This window comes from Mustela nigripes, chromosome 11 (genome assembly GCF_022355385.1).
Source record: "Mustela nigripes isolate SB6536 chromosome 11, MUSNIG.SB6536, whole genome shotgun sequence".
In the NCBI taxonomy this organism is placed as follows: domain Eukaryota; kingdom Metazoa; phylum Chordata; class Mammalia; order Carnivora; family Mustelidae; genus Mustela; species Mustela nigripes.
Window position 1 is genome coordinate 37,335,651 of NC_081567.1, and position 15,419 is coordinate 37,351,069.

The 15,419-nt window shown below is 52.3% G+C and overlaps 1 protein-coding gene across 1 annotated transcript in view; it reads right to left on the reverse strand.

Moving 5' to 3' along the window:
- The window catches only part of LOC132027121 (ATP-binding cassette sub-family A member 17-like), a 58,474-nt gene that overhangs the window by 13,495 nt on the left and 29,560 nt on the right, over window positions 1–15,419 (reverse strand). Inside the window, exons 17-22 of the mRNA XM_059415897.1 lie at window positions 10,161–10,314; window positions 8,265–8,568; window positions 6,263–6,536; window positions 5,869–6,073; window positions 5,108–5,327; window positions 415–573 (exon numbers count right to left, since the gene is read on the reverse strand). Coding sequence (XP_059271880.1) covers window positions 415–573; window positions 5,108–5,327; window positions 5,869–6,073; window positions 6,263–6,536; window positions 8,265–8,568; window positions 10,161–10,314 — 1,316 coding nt within the window. The remainder of the gene's footprint in view (window positions 1–414; window positions 574–5,107; window positions 5,328–5,868; window positions 6,074–6,262; window positions 6,537–8,264; window positions 8,569–10,160; window positions 10,315–15,419) is intronic.

Below are 15,419 nucleotides of genomic sequence, written 5' to 3' on the forward strand. Positions count from 1 at the left end.
CGTTCCCACGAGAGCTTGTCCATCAGTCTCACGGCGCTATCATTCCCAATCACCAACAGGTGGAAACAACCCGCGTGTCCCTCACGCCATGAACTGATAAACCGTGGTCCATCCACACAACGGACTATGATTCTGCCACAAAATGGGAACAAGACTCCGACACCAGCTCCTACATTGGTGAACCTTGAAACCAGAGCAGGCAGACATGAAGGACCAGAACAGGCAAGTGCACAGGCAAGGTGAGCAGGTGTAGTGGCGGCTGGGGGCTGGGGGGAGGGGCAATGGGGGAAAGACTGTTGGGGGCGATGGAAATGTGGAACTGGATGATGACCCTGCTCGTACAACCTTGTGAACATATCCAAGCCCACTGAGCTGTGTCCTGCCAAAGGGAGAATTTCCGTGTGCAGTACTCACAAAGTTGATTACACTCCTGCTGGTCCAGTTTCCTGGCTTTGCATAGCTTCTGGATTCCGTAGTTGTAGTATAAGTTGAAGAGGGCCATTCCCAGGCAGTGGCCTGGCAGCAATAGGAACTTGCGGTCCAAGGAGTCTGACAATGTCACGTAGCCCAGCTCTGCGAAGGGGATAGAAATGACTCACTCACTTTCAGGCAGGAAAGGGCACAGCCCCTGGCACACGTCACTCTCCTGGTCCCTGGACCAGAGACTTCATTCAACCTCCATGCCCAAAGCAAACATAGTTTCCTTTGGGCCTTGCTTCCTGAGGCTGTCATTTTACTTCTGTTCAGATCGATGGTGCCAATGAATCCCAAAGAGCTGTGTTTGGGAAAACCAGCAAGAGTGTGGCTGCCACATGGGATGTCTGTGGAAGAGGTGAGCCAAGGTGGAAGGGAGATGAGGTGTCCCAGGGAGTGGGGCCCAGACAGCAGGGTCTGGAGGGCCAGCTGTGGGGTCGACCGAGCGCCCTCCCCAGATGGATGGGAGCTGAGAAGGACACCGTCCCCGCCTAGATCGTCTGTGGAGACAAAGCCATCATTTGCAAATGCTCTGCTTCACCATGGACCTGGAAAGGCCACAAGAATTAGCGAAAGTCCTATGAGACACAAAAGGAAGGCAGTAAATCGGCTGGTTATGAACCACATATGCAGAAACTAGGGACTCTTAGAGGTTAAGAGAAGCCAATTTTCAGATTTGTGTCATATTGCAAAGTGAGGAAATGCCAAACAAGGTTGTTGGGCAAGAAATTGAGGGCATGTGTATTTAAGATATTTTAAACGTTTATTTACAACCAATACACACAAGTGTTCTGTGGAAGAAACATTCTGCTCATCAGCCGCTCATTAGAGGATGAATTCGCAGTGCTCCGCATAGGGCCTGGGCTGGTGGTGACCAGGTCCCCGAGCCCCGTCCCCCCTGCATCGGCTGCTCTCTGCCCTCCCTTTACCCCAGCACATCCTCCCTAGCGGGAAGGAGGAACTGAGGGGCAGGGACAGGAACTCTAATTTTGGACTTGGTGACAATTCACATAACAGCCCCACCCCTATGGGTAACTCCGGGAGGAGCCTGCGGGCTCAGAACTAACAGATCCCACGGCTGAACCAGTGACTCGAAGGGAGCTCTACCCTCCAGACCTGGGATTAGAGCAGTACAGCTTCTGGGTGCCGACCTGTGAGATTCTTGCAAGCGAGGCCACTCCTCATGGGATTGACCTTGGGACATGAGGTCTCCCAACCAACATGTTCTGGGCCAGGACTCCGAAGCAGCCGCAGAGACAGGGCCCACCCAGCCAAGGGGCTTGAGCTGTGGCGCTCCACATGCTTGCTGCGATCCGGCCCCAAGGGCCAGGGGGCCATGGCTCTGTGACCAGGCCTTGAGCCGCACTTGAGACCATAGCGCAGCAGGACAGCTGGGAAGGTGGCAGACAGGACTGGGAGGGAAGCCCAGAGGCTCATGCCCTCCTCGTCTGCTCTACTTAGAATTCTAACTTTGGAAATCTCGCCTAGAGGCTGAGGTGGCGGGGCCAGGGGTTGGGGGTAACTGGCAGGACTCCAGCCTTGCCCCTCCTGCATGGGCTCAGAGACAGGCTTAACCACTACACAAAGTTCCTGAGCCCAGTCGGAACCAACAGTCCACCCGGCGGTGTCTCTGGGCCCTAAGCGGGAAGTGGTTAGACTCTGAGAGGCGACACCGGCTTCTCTCCAGCTCACCCTAACCAGAATCAGAGATGTCCATGAGCGACCTTCTCACTGAAAAAGCAGATCTTCACGGCTCCCACTCATCTTCCTTCTTTCTCTCTGGCTCCTACCCCAAAGCCGCTCAAAGGCCGGGGCAAGGTCACAAACCCTCGAATCTCGGAAATTCGCCCTCCACCAGAAGGTGGCTATTTGCCGCTGCACCCTGGGGTCAGACCCGCTCCCTCCTGGTCCTGTGCCTTCTTTGTCTCTGTTCCTTCACTTTGCCGGGCCACTGTCTCTCCGTTGACTTTCGAAAAGGGCAACACAGTGGGTCGTGTTTCCCTTGGAGTGGCTCAACTTGCCCTCATCCCGCCCTTCCACTCAGCGGACCGGAGAACAGTGCCTAGAACTTGTCCTCTGGGAAGCATCTGGGTTTAGGTCTGGACCCCTCTCCCCCCATCTTGGGACATCTGACAGATCCCTCCGGCCTTGAACTTGGTTGCAACTCTGGGAGATATTGGTGGTGATTTCCTCAAGTCCACTTTCCGTTTGCGGCGTGCTTTTCAGGGGACGGGGCTACAGCTCCTGGACGCACCGCCCCCCACACCTGTCCCTGCCTTCCCTGCTTCCTCCTGTCTTTGGCTTTGCCTTCCCCGAGATCGGAGATCGGGCGGTTGACAGGCTTCCTCGACCACCCCTTCTGCTAAGTGTTTATGTCGGCAGCCAGCTCTTTCTTGCACTCAGATTGTTTGCTTTTCTTTTCCCCCCTCATAGAATTCTACAGTTTAATAGATGCCATGTTTTCTGAAGTAGTGGCTCTGCGTCCCGCATTTCCCCGTATTGCATTTTTGGCAGTCTGCTTTGCTCTCTGTATCTGCTTTGTCTCTCCTGTATCTGCTGTCCTCAAGTGCTCAGAGAACTCTGCCTGTCTAGCCACAGAAACAGAAGAGGCCTCAAGAGGTGATCGCTGGCTTTGTGCACAGGGGCGGGCGACATTATAGGCAGGGGACTCAGCAGAATGTGTAGGTCTTGTGTGGGAGCAAGTTCCGGCCACCCAGAGGAGGGCTGTCTGCCTTCCAGAGCCTGCCTGTGTGTTGTGCGCTTCCCGACTGAGATGCTGGGACAGGAACAGGCCCAGACTGCCAGCAGCCCCTCCTCCCCTCCCGGGCTTCTGACTCCCAAGCCTCCCCAGGGTTCTGCGGTGCTCAGTAGGTCCTTGCTCCGCCATTACCCCCAAAGTACCCTTCAGATGCTTCTTTATCATGAAGTCATACACCTTTATTTCCTTTCCTATTCCTTTAGTGGCGTCTCAGAAAAAGGAGAGTTCAGATGTGGCTTTACATCCCAGACTCTGTGCTGCCATGGCGACAGCCTCCTAATGAGGCCCCTGGGGTGCGTGTACAGAGGCCAAAGTGTCCTAATGGTGTCTTTCCCTAGGAGGTGGGGGTGGGGTGCACGCAGGAAGCAGCGAGCTACCCCCCAACCCCGCGCTCCCCCCAGACCAGAGCTTCGTGCCCTGTCCCAGCCTCCTTTCCCTGTGACTTTTAAGGCGGAAGGGGCCTCCTGCAAGGCAGGAGAAGGATCTTGGTCTTTGTTGTTTTGCAGGAGGGGAGAGGAGAAAGGGCATGGGGCAAGCTAAGAAGAAATGGGTCCCAGGAAGGTGGAGGGATCCAGAGAGAAGGTCCAGAGATCAAGGCACCCTGGCTTGATCATTCTTTCTGAGAGCTCTGCCCCCATCAGGGCCCTTCAGTGTCCTTGGACTTGCAGGTGCTTGTCTCCCTGGGGTGGGTTTGGGTGGCTTAGGGGAGAAGGAAGGGAGGAAACCTTGGGTTCTTTCCGGAGACGAGGGCAGCACTGCTCAGGGTGATTCCGTGGCCTGCCCACGCTGGGACCGCCTGGGGTCCATCTTGGCACGCAGACCCGTGAACCTCGGATGCATAGCGTGGCTGAGGACTGCGGGGTTAGGGTTCCCTTAGGACATGCCTTTTCTAACCCCCTTCCTCTGTCTGCCATGTGCTTTTTGTTCTGTTCCCATCATAAAGTCAAAATGCTGTTGCTTTTTTGATCTGCTCAGATGAAAACGGTTCCACCTCCAAAATTCCACCAGTGGCGTGCAAGATAACTTGGCAGTGTGCGGCACAATGCAGACCGCCGCCAGGGAGATGTGCTCCAGCACGGTGGCTGCGGGCACAGGCACGGCCGGTCCTCCAAGAGACAGAATGGCTCCTGAGACGAAGAGAGGGAGCAGTTCACATACTCTCAGGTAGAGACAACAGAAACCCAAGCGCCCATTGAAAGGAGGGCGTCGGCATCCAAGTGCCTGGAGGAGAGGACCACGGAGGGAGAAACCGTGTGTATCCAGCCTGATGCAGAGAGAGACGCAGCCAGACATGACGACATCTAAGCCCGGGTGCACAGTGTGGATGGCGGCTTGCTCCCGGGGCTCCGCCATGAACCGCACACTCACCGAACAGCCCTCTCCCAGCCTTGGCTTATTCATTGACTTACTACCTTCCTTTAAAATGGAGGAATAACTCATTTCAATGAAACTCATCCTAAATGGACCATGTGATGAATTTTGACACACGGTTATGCCCACATAACCCGCACCTTGTTCAAGACAGAGAGTGTGTCTAGGAGGTTCCCTGGGGTCTCTGTTTCGGCAGCCCCTGTCTCCCAAACCCGAGGCCACCGGTCTTCTGACTCTGTCACCCGGATCTGTCCTATCAGCGGGGCCCTATGTCCATCCACGCGGCTGCGTGTTTACGCTAAGTGCTTTGTTCCCTGCCGGCCGCTGCGCATAACCCACCGGGTGATTGTAGCCACATCTCTCCGCTCCCCGGGAGATGTGTGCTGGGGACACAGTTTGGGGCTCTTCAGGGACCGCTGCTGAGAACAGCCTAATGTTTGGGGGTGTACCGTCTGTGACCGTGAGCGGAAGAATGAAAGGTATGTGTCAATGGCCGGTCCTCACCTTTTTGGCTTGTGACCCAGACGAGAATGTTGGGGCAGATGCTCAGGAAGGTGAGTGTGATGAAGAGCTTGACGAAGGCGCTGCCTTCGTAGTGCAAGCAGAAGCTGGCCAGGTAGACGAAGGGGGTGCTGGCCCAGCTGTAGAGCACGAGCGCCAAGAGAACGGCCGGGATGTTGCCCTCATGCGTGAAAGCTTCTTCCTTGTAGTACAGAAACACCACCTCGGGGGAGAGGGGAGAATTTGGGAGGGTCTCTAAGAGTTGATGCTAAGGGTTAGAGAAAGGCTATGATGATCCCAACTTTAAGAGTAAGTTTGCTGCCCAGGTGGCCCCTGCCCCGCGCGTCCTCCTCTCTGACCGCTCAGGTGAGGGGCTCTGCCCCGGCATGTCCTCACCGTGCGGTCAGGAGTTCAACAGCGGTTACAGAACACAGGCGGAGCAAAGGCGGACGTGGCCATCTCACCCAGAGTGTCACCATCCAGCAGCTGCCCCCTCGGCGCACGGTGAGCCGTTTCCGGGCTCTGAGCACGGGTCCCCAGTGTGCTGCCTCTTACTGGCTTGTGCACTTGTGGGCTTGGCACACATTGGAGACCCCGGAGCCAGCCCCTCGGCTTCTAACGGTGTTGGGACCTTTTCCCAAGAGTCAGTGATGGAATCACGTCCGGGGTGAGCTGTTGGCCCAGACTTCCGGTCCCTGGCAGGGTCCCCACAACAAGCCCACCATGATGTGCAGGGAGGGGTCCCGGCACCACACAGCCCTCACCAGCTGCAGCAGACTGGGGACGAAGGAGGTGATGAGGTCCCACAGCAGCGCAGAGAGCCAGAAAGTGGCCACGTAAACGCCACTGGTGAACTGGATGTCTTTGGCCTTTGTGGACCGCTCTTTCACTGTCAAGATGGAGAAGGAGCTGGACAAGAACGCTATTCCGAAAAGCAAGTTGGTGATGAGGAAGTGTGCCTTCGGGCCCCTGCAGCAGGACATAGGCAGGGGCAGACAGGGGGAGGCGATCTGAGCAGAGCTGCCCACAGGAGCTGTCCTCCATGGCGGCAAGTTGTCGTTACAACAAGAAGCAAACGCGAAGCGACAGGTGGTCAAGGGGGCCCCGCTGTGGACGTGGTCGGGGAGGCTTTGTTGGGGGGAGGGCAGTGGCACATACTGGTACAAGATATCCTCCGAGGCTTCCAGGGCCGTCCGGGGCTGAGGGTGGTTGACAGCTGTGATAGAGGCTCTGGCCCCGGAGAGCAGCTTGAAGAGAACGTTGTCCACAAGTGCCAGTGCCACGGCGGGCGAGTGGTACGCCTGGTTGTTGAACAGTGCCGTCACTGTGGTGTGGTTTCCCGAGTCCTCAAACGAAGCCGCCACGACGTATTTGTAATCAAAGACCTCAGGATCCTCCTCTTCCTTTTGTAGGAGGAGGTCCTCCACGGAGCCTGCGAGAGAGTGGAGTGTCCAAGAGCTGCGCACCTCGTCCCCGGGACCCCGTGGCTCCTCCGGCTGTGCCCTCCCTTCCGGGGACCCCTGTGCCTGCGGGACCACCCCCTGTCTGGGCCTCACAGCTCTGGGGCAGCTCTAAAGCCTCTTTTGTTGATGGAAGCCGCAGGAAAAACCCAGAAAAGTCTAGTCATCTTTCCAGCTGTCCCTCCCCTACCCTCCCCAGGGCCTTGACGCAGCCCTGGGCCCCTCTCGTGTGCGTGGAAGGCCACGCGTGGTCACACTGCACGCCCCTGGACCACCACTGGTGGCCCTCAGTGCCCACACGGCCTGCCGCTCTCAGCCATCGCCCAAACCCAGCTCCTGTCCTCAGGCTCTTTCTGCCCCTGGGGACCCACCGTTCCCCGCACTTACAAACACTCTCCTTGTGGTTTGGAATGTTCTGCAGTTCTTTTCCCCTTCCGCCAGTCAGCTCAGGCTCACAGCTCAGGCTCTGACCAGGGAGCCAGTCAGCCCCACTCCGAGGCGGAGCTGTGTCCCCCCCGTCTGGCAGCGCTGCCATCATCCCAGCTGTCTCTCCCTTCCTCACTTCCACTCCGACCTCTAGGCCGGGGCGCACCCCGGCAGGCAGCAGCCCCTCCTTCACTGTGCTCTCAGCACACGGCGCCGCCTAAACACAAGACCCACCCAGAACTCCCTGGAACCTGGGGGTCTTCGGCGCCGGAAGGGACTGCCATCTCAGCCACAGCGGTAACCGTGCTGCTGGCGGGACGCCCCCTCGGCCGGCCCTCGCTCGCAGAGGAGGTGAGGTTCCTCCTTCTCCCCATGTGCTACACCACGTTCTGCCTTTGATCTCTTTACTTGATTGAAAAAAGTGAGTACGATTTTACTTCTATTCCACATAACTCATGCAGTAGAACTTTTAAAAGCAAATAATTTTGCAAGACTCGCACGGACAAAGAGCGATGCCCTGGCCTGCCCGACGGCCCCAGTGCCTGGTCGCAGGGGGTGCCCCTCCAGAGGGCTAAATGGCGCATTTACCTACTGACCCTGGTCATGGAGATGCGGACCTTCCTCTCTTACCCACCGCCCCTGCAGGCTCCCTGCCCCTGCTGTCCCCTAGAGCCCAGCATAATGTTGGTTAAATCGGTTCACAGCTGAACCAAGTGGTGTGTTCTGTTTCCTTTTTTGTGCAACCTCCCTGCCAGAGTTAACGTCCTGCCTTTTCTTTCTTTTAGGTTTATTTATTTTTGGAGACAGAGAGAGGGGGTGTGCACATGGGAGCAGGGAGAGGGACAGAGGGAGAAGGAGAGTCACCGGCAGACTACACACCCAGAGGCCCCATCTCACGACCCTGAGATGACGACTGGAGCCGAAATCAAGAGTCAGACACACAACCCGAGCTACCCAGGTGCCCCATGACCTTCCTTTTCACATTTGTCACCAAACCCCCTTGACAGATGTATAAATCTCTCAGGGCTTGTCCAACACATCAGATAACTTACCAACTTCATTTTTGGACATGCCGCAGTCCCCAGAAAGACACGACCTGGTTTCATCCCTGGGGATCCTCCCCTTCCTGTCATTTAGGGCTTTAAGGATGTTTTCCTGAGCCTTCTGGCTGTTTGTCTGACTTCAGGGAGCACTGCGTGGCTCCCAAGGATGGGGCGTCCCCCCACAGAGAGCAGCAAGCCTGTGCACACCCTTCCCTGGAGCCTTGGACTTACCCAGGGTCTCCAGAGGGAGCTGCTCCTCAGCCTCAAGCATGTTTGTAAAATATTCCGAAAGCCGAGGACCCAGCCTGGAATTGGGAGAAATATAGAAAGGGACGATGGTTCGACCGTATGTTTTTAGGGTCAGTTCCAGCGGGACCTCATCCATGCGCGTATCCAAGCTGAGGAAGGCCAGGCTGAAGACGGTGATCGCCAGTGGCGCCAGGACCTGCATCGTTACCATCAACATCCAGTTGCGCCAAGAGTACGTGAACCTTTTCAGAAACATGGCATAGAACTGCTGGCAGATGAGGCGGGCCTGCAATGGCAATGGGGCACCCGTGAGCGCGGCCGCGGGGAGGAGCCACCGGGAGGAGCCACCAGAGGCCTCTGCGTCCCCCAGCACCCCCCAGCTGCCCTCTCTCACACTGGGCCCGACATCTTGGGGATGTTCAGAACTTGCTGCAAATAGAAACTCTTTGACTTAGTGATCTGATGGACATTCGATGGCAGAAAAAGAAGTCATAGTTTGGAAAGATCTGGAAGAGTAGCCTGAACAGATAGCAAATGTAAATATGGTGCCATTATTATTATTATTATTTTTTTAACCTACAAGATTATCAGAAATTTCCAGTTGGGGAGGATGCGGGGAAAATGCCACTGCTGGAGTTTTAATTTGGTACGACTTTCTTAGAAAACAAATTAGCTGGAGGAATACCTAATTTAATGTTCATATAGTCTTTTAACTTAGAAATCTCACTTCTGGTGACGCATAGCATGGGTACCCATGCGCATGGTCCCTGTGACCCGGACAGTAACTGTGAAACGTGTGGTGATGCGCGCTGAGCATCAAGACAGTACTGGGCCTGCTGGGGAGAGGCTGGGGGTCAGCACCATGGGCTCCCAGCCCGCCTCTCGCTGGTGCTACATGAGCCAAGGCAGGGGGAGGGGCCGCTGCTCATCCACCTAGAGACTTTGTGGGAAGAGGCTTGGTGGTCAGGTCTGAGTCAGGGATTCCTCCGTTCCTGGCCCCAAACACTGACGAATCCCTGAGAGTCTCTACCAAGGAACCCGGAAATTTCCTGCATTGGATACAATGAAGGCCACAGTCACTGGAAATATTCCTTTAAAGGCACCGCTCTCCACGTGTCTGAGGTTGTACACTGAAAAATCCTCCCTGGGAAGTCTCCAGAAGCAAAGCGTGGCCAAGCGGAGCCCAGATGAACCTCTTGCTGGAGTCTGGAGAAGAGCCTGGGGGGTGGCTGGCCTCCATGACCCCGAGACCCTTTCCAACTCAGCGGCACCGTGGATGACAGCGTGTGATTCGAGATTACGAAACAGTGGAATCAGTCTCTTCCCTAGCCCATGAAAACCAATCTCACTATTTCACAGTTCATACCTTATGGATGGCCAAATCGAGACCATTTTGTAGATGCACATCAGTATTTTTTTTCAACAATAAAAGAACATGTTAGGTTATCCGTATATTTCATAAGGATGCTTAAAAAAATCTTAAACTCCAGGTGATCTAATGCATGATCTGTTTCACAGTGAAAGATGAAAAAGGAAGATTAAACATGCTCTTGTGGCCAGCAGACTTTTATTCTTTCTTCTTCTTGGTGAGAAGAAGGGCCAAGACCTTTCCTGTGACCTTTCCTGTGACCTTTTCCGATACTTTTCTCCGTTGGGTTAATCCTGGCCACAAAACACTGGGATGTTGCCTTTGAACTAGAGCCGAGAGCCTGGCATTGCTGAAACCTAGCAGGGGCCTGTCTTTTATGTTGGAAATCTGCACATTTTTCCCTCAACCCCTGTGAAAGGTTGACCTGCACTTCTTGACAGAGGAATAGCGTGATTCTAAGAACTGAACGTGCCTCTGCTCTCCTGTGTGCGTGGGACATTCTTCCTCACCCCTGTGTTCAGCTGGACTGGCAGGCCCGGCTGCATTGAGAAGATCCGGGACTGGATGCGTTTAATCCTGCTGACAGACACTCTTTGTTGGAACTGCGTGGAGGAGATCTTGAGGGCTTGGACATCTGTGTTGCTGTCTGACAGCTTGTTAACCCTAAACCAGGCCGAAACAAAGAGAAATGCAAATTCACAAAAACCACAACTCACGTCAGTTTGTTTGGATCTAGAGAGTCTTAAACAGGCCCCGAGTAATGCTGAATTAACTGAATATTGAGTTAACTGACCAATGGCACTTCCAAAGAACGGAGGCGGCCTTACACAAATTAAGGCAAAAATGAAATACCCCTTAATATCTATCTTATGAGCAAAATAGTCAGTTATAAACATAGCATTGCTGACCATTTTGGCCGGGGCGGGTAAATTACAGCCCGGGGCCAAATCTAGCCCAAGGCCTTGTTTTCTGTTTGGTTCTGAGCTCAGAATGGGTTTCACAATTTTAAATGATTACGTGTTAGATGGTTATCAAAGCACCTGCATACTCTCCTTGATTATGCCCTGAGTCTACATAGCCTAGGATATTCCTCTTGCCCAGAAAAGGTTGGCTGAGCCCCGCTCAAGGCAAAAAGACATTTTCATTGCTGGCAACAAACTGTTAAGAAGTCAGGAAAGATATTTTTATTCATAGCCTCTGGGTCAGTTATTCCTCTAATGGAACTTTTCACAACAAAACAGTCCAGTACAGTGTGGCTCATTTTCCCTCTAGTACAGTTCGGTAAGAGACAGTGTGTTTGTTAGTGTCTATGGCGGTGGCACAAATTATCCACAGGTTTAGTGGCTCAAAACAACAGAAGGGGTCTTGTCTCCCACAGTTCTGTGGGTCAGGAATCCAGGATGGTGGGTGATGGGCCAGGGATGTGGTGGTCTGAAGGCACAGCCGAGGCCAGAGGATCCCCTTCCAAGATGGTGCCCTCCCATGGCTGGTTTACCAGCTAGCTCTCCTGAGTGCGGTTCCGACCAGAATGTCAGTTCTAATTAACATTAACGATCAGGGTACACATGAGATAACAAAGACGTGTGCCAGAAATTTGCTTATTCATCCCCGGGGGGAGGGAGTGAGCAGCACTGTTGTTGAGTTGAACGATACTTTTTTTAATACTGGAAGGATATTATCTCATGTTTTTTGCTCTTCTTAATGAGATGGCTCAGGATAGAAGAGGTTTTCAAACTTCCGTTGCGTTATTTGTGTTTTTCTCCATGACTTTCTAAGTCTAGACAATGAACAAAGTGATCAACTAAACCCTGATTTATAGTGTGTACCAAGTTTCGTGTGTAGACGGTCTCACTGTGGTCGACTTCAAACTGTTGACAGATACGCCCATCGCACAGACACGAGTCAGTGTAGACAACCCACGAGCACTGGTAACAGTAGGACACGGCCAGAGCAGGAGGAGATGAAGTCCGTGTGTTACCATTTGTGACACTGTGGTTTGTGATAAGAAATAGATATTTGGTCTTCATTCTGGTCCTGGCACCGAGCTCCTCAAACACTTCCAACTTCCCAAGCAGCGACAGTGGTTAAGGTGTGTTTTGTCGTGCGAATGACGGGACTTTCAGAAAGCGACTGAGGATGGGGGCTGGTTGCCTGGGGAACCATCCACTTCATGGCAAGGTTGGAGCTTTCAAGCCCACCTCCCAACCTCCTGGGAAGCGACAGGGGCTGGAGATCGAGTTTAAGCACCAGCGGCCAGCGATGTAATCCATCCACCGTGCACATGTCCAGAAGCCTCCACAAAAACCCGAGTGGGCAGGACTCAGAGGCTTTCCAGTTGGGGAGCACATGGAGGTATGGGGACTGTCACGTTCTCAGAGAACGTGGACACTTCGGACCCTTTCCCTGTGTCCGTGTTCATCTGGATCCAGAGGCATCTCCTTCATAATGACCTGCTAACTGTGAGAGTGTTTCTCGAGCTCCGTGAGCCCTTCTAGCAAATGAATCGAAAAGGGGCTGTGGGGACGTCTGGTGTGTAGCTAGTTGGGTCAGAAGCACAGGTGACCACATGACTGGGACTGGGGTCCAGATATGGGGGTGGGGGGCAGTCTTGCCGGCCTGACCCCTCAACCTGGGGATTGGACGCCATTCTTCCAGGTAGGAAGTGTCAGGATAGAGTTCATTGCTTGGTGGTGTGGAAAAAAAAACAAAAAAACAAGACACACCAGAATGGATATCACAATTGTACCCCTGTTTTTATCATGACTTATTTATAAGCATGAGCCATTTAATTTTTAATAATTGCTCTGTTTCACTGGCTCGCACAAGTCTCGATAATTTAATAACTGGCTCTCGTGAGCCAATGTGAGCCAACCCCAGCAAACCTCTGGAAGGCTGAGAGAGCTAGCGAGCAGGGCCCCGACACTTTGGTGACCTAGCCTACGAGTCACCCAGCCAGTTCTGCAAACTTGCTTTTACTTGTCAGTCGTGCTTACGGTTAGGAGACCCGGAGGCCCTCCCTGCCTTTGGCTGGGCTCTACTTCTCCAGTTGATGGTTCCTCCATGACTTTTCCAGGCGTTGTGCTTGTCCGTTCTTTAGCGTTTCTACACGCAGGGAGTATTAGTGACAATCCCTGGGATTTGCGGGGCCTCTTGTCAGGACGTCATCTGCAGTGGGTGTGTGGGGAGAGGGGACACCACAGGGCACTTCGCCACAGTGTTTCCTTTGATATTTCACAGCGTAAGGTTGTATTTTTACATTTTTCCTCTTCATGTGGTTTCTGCTAGTAGAAATTTTTTTTTTCCTATTTACAAAAATAAGAGTGTCGCTTATTAAGACTGAATTTCAGGAGGGAGGGAGGGGATATGGGATCTCTGTGAGCACCATATTGCGCTTTCCTCAGACACCAGAGTGCGAGCTTCTCGGAGGCTTCTGCCCTGCGGTAGATGGGATCCAGCTCGTCCCTCAAATCTCTACCTCCTGGTGTCTGCTCTCTGTCCTCCTCCCCCAGTTTTATTGAGATATAAGCGACATAGGCACTTGTGTAAGTTTCCGGGGTACGTATATACTGTGGACTGGTCCGTCGCCTCACGTAGTTACAATAGCTTTTTCTTGAGGTGAGAGCTTTTACGATCTGCCCTCTTAAAACCTGTCAGATATACAATAGAGGACCGTTAACTGCAGTTGCCACACCATACGTGACATGCCCAGAACTTACTTGCCGTGGAACTGCAGGTCTGTGCCCTGTGACCCTCTTTGCCTGATCCGCCCCTAACTCCCCCCTCAACCCCTGCCTCTGGCGACCACACAACTGTTCTCAGCTTCCAGGAGGTTGTCTGTCTGTGTGATTTTGAGATTCCTCATGTAAGTGAGACCATACAGGACTTGTTTTTCTCTGTCTGACTTATTTCATGGTTCATGATGCACTCAGGGTCCATCTGTGTCAGTGCAAACAATAGGATTTTTCCTTCTTTTTGATGGTGAATAGTGTTCTGTTGTGGGCACTGGGGGTTTGCACACAGTATAGAAATGTTTTACTTTGATACCATCCTACTTGTTTATTTTTGTTTCTGTTGCTTGTGCTAATCTCCTCCCCTAGATGGTGATCTGCACCTAGTGCCTCACTTTTTTTTTTTTAAGTTGTAGCTTTTTTTCTTTTTTGAAGATTTTATTTATTTATTTGAGGGGCGCCTGGGTCACTCAGTGGGTTAAGCCTCTGCCTTCGGCTCAGGTCATGATCTCAGGGTCCTGGGATCGAGCCCCGCATCGGGCTCTCTGCTCAGCAGGGGGTCTGCTTCCTCCTTTCTCTGCCTGTCTCTCTGCCTACTTGTGATCTCTCTGTCAAATAAATAAGTAAAATCTTTAAAAAAGAAAAAAAAGATTTTACTTATTTATTTGGCAGAGAGCAGCATGAAGAGCGGAAGGGAGAGAGACAGGGTTGAGCAGACTCCCTGCTGAGCGTGGAGTGTGACGTGGGGTCGATCTCATGACGCCAAGATCATGACCTCAAGCTGAAACCTAGAGTCGGATGGTCTAGTAACTGAGCCATCCAGGTGCCCCTAGATAATTTTTTTTTTTAAAGACACCGAAGATTTGTACATGGCAATGAACCCACTGGACCTTTGGTTGTACACAAGATACCGCACCCAGCCACCGAAGAACACAGGTTGTAAGCTGAGCCACAGACAGAGCATTTTGAAGGACGGAGGCTATCCGGAGTGTATGCTAGGACCAGAGTGAAATGCAGCCAGAAATCAAGTGGATTAACAAGACAAAGAAGGCAAGACCAAACAAGAAAACAGTTTTTTAAAAATATCTCCCTGAATTTGGAAATTAAGAAACACAGTTCTAAGCAAGCCACCTGTCAGAGCAGAAAGCACATGGAAAAATAAGCAGATTTCTGACCAAATAGTAAAGAAAATACTACATAGCCAAAAAGCTGAGATGCAGGCAAGTGCAGCTCAGAGGGAGATTTGTATCACGATGTATTCCCCTCCACAGGAGAGGCCATCCCTCCTCTCAACTTGTAGTGAGCCAGTTGTGGTCAAGCCTCTACTGTGAGATAAGCAAGTGGAGATGTAAAGACTGGAAAATAAGAAGCAGCACTGTCTTTACACTTGATAGTTACACACAAAATACTAAGGAAATCAACCCCAAACTGTTTGAATAAGGGAGTTAAATAATATCTCCAGATGTAGATAATGCAAAAATGATTTCTGGATCTGCAACAAGTGATTGGAAACGAAATTCAGAAATCCATTTCCAAACTTTCAAAAATTTCAAAATATGTTGGAGTCAGTTTCACAAAACATACGCAGAACTTCTGGAAACTGCAAAACAGGGCTGGTAAAAATTAGCGGTGACCTCCCATATCAACGAAGCTGTGGATTGGGAGGGTGAGTGTTTGAGGTGTGTGCCCCAGATTAATCTGTAAATTCAATTTAGTACCAGTCATATCATATACCCAGCAGGTTAAAAAAAAAAAAATAGACTCAGGTAAAAAAAAAAAAAAAAATGGGGGCGCCTGGGTGGCTCAGTGGGTTAAGCTGCTGCCTTCGGCTCAGGTCATGATCTCAGGGTCCTGGGATCGAGCCCCGCATCGGGCTCTCTGCTCAGCAGGGAGCCTGCTTCCCTCTCTCTCTGCCTACCTCTCTGTCTACTTGTGATCTCTCTCTGTCAAATAAATAAATAAAATCTTTAAACAACAAAAAAAAAGGACTTTACAGTCTAGAAACTTTTACATTATAGAAAAACCAAGCAGAAAGCACCG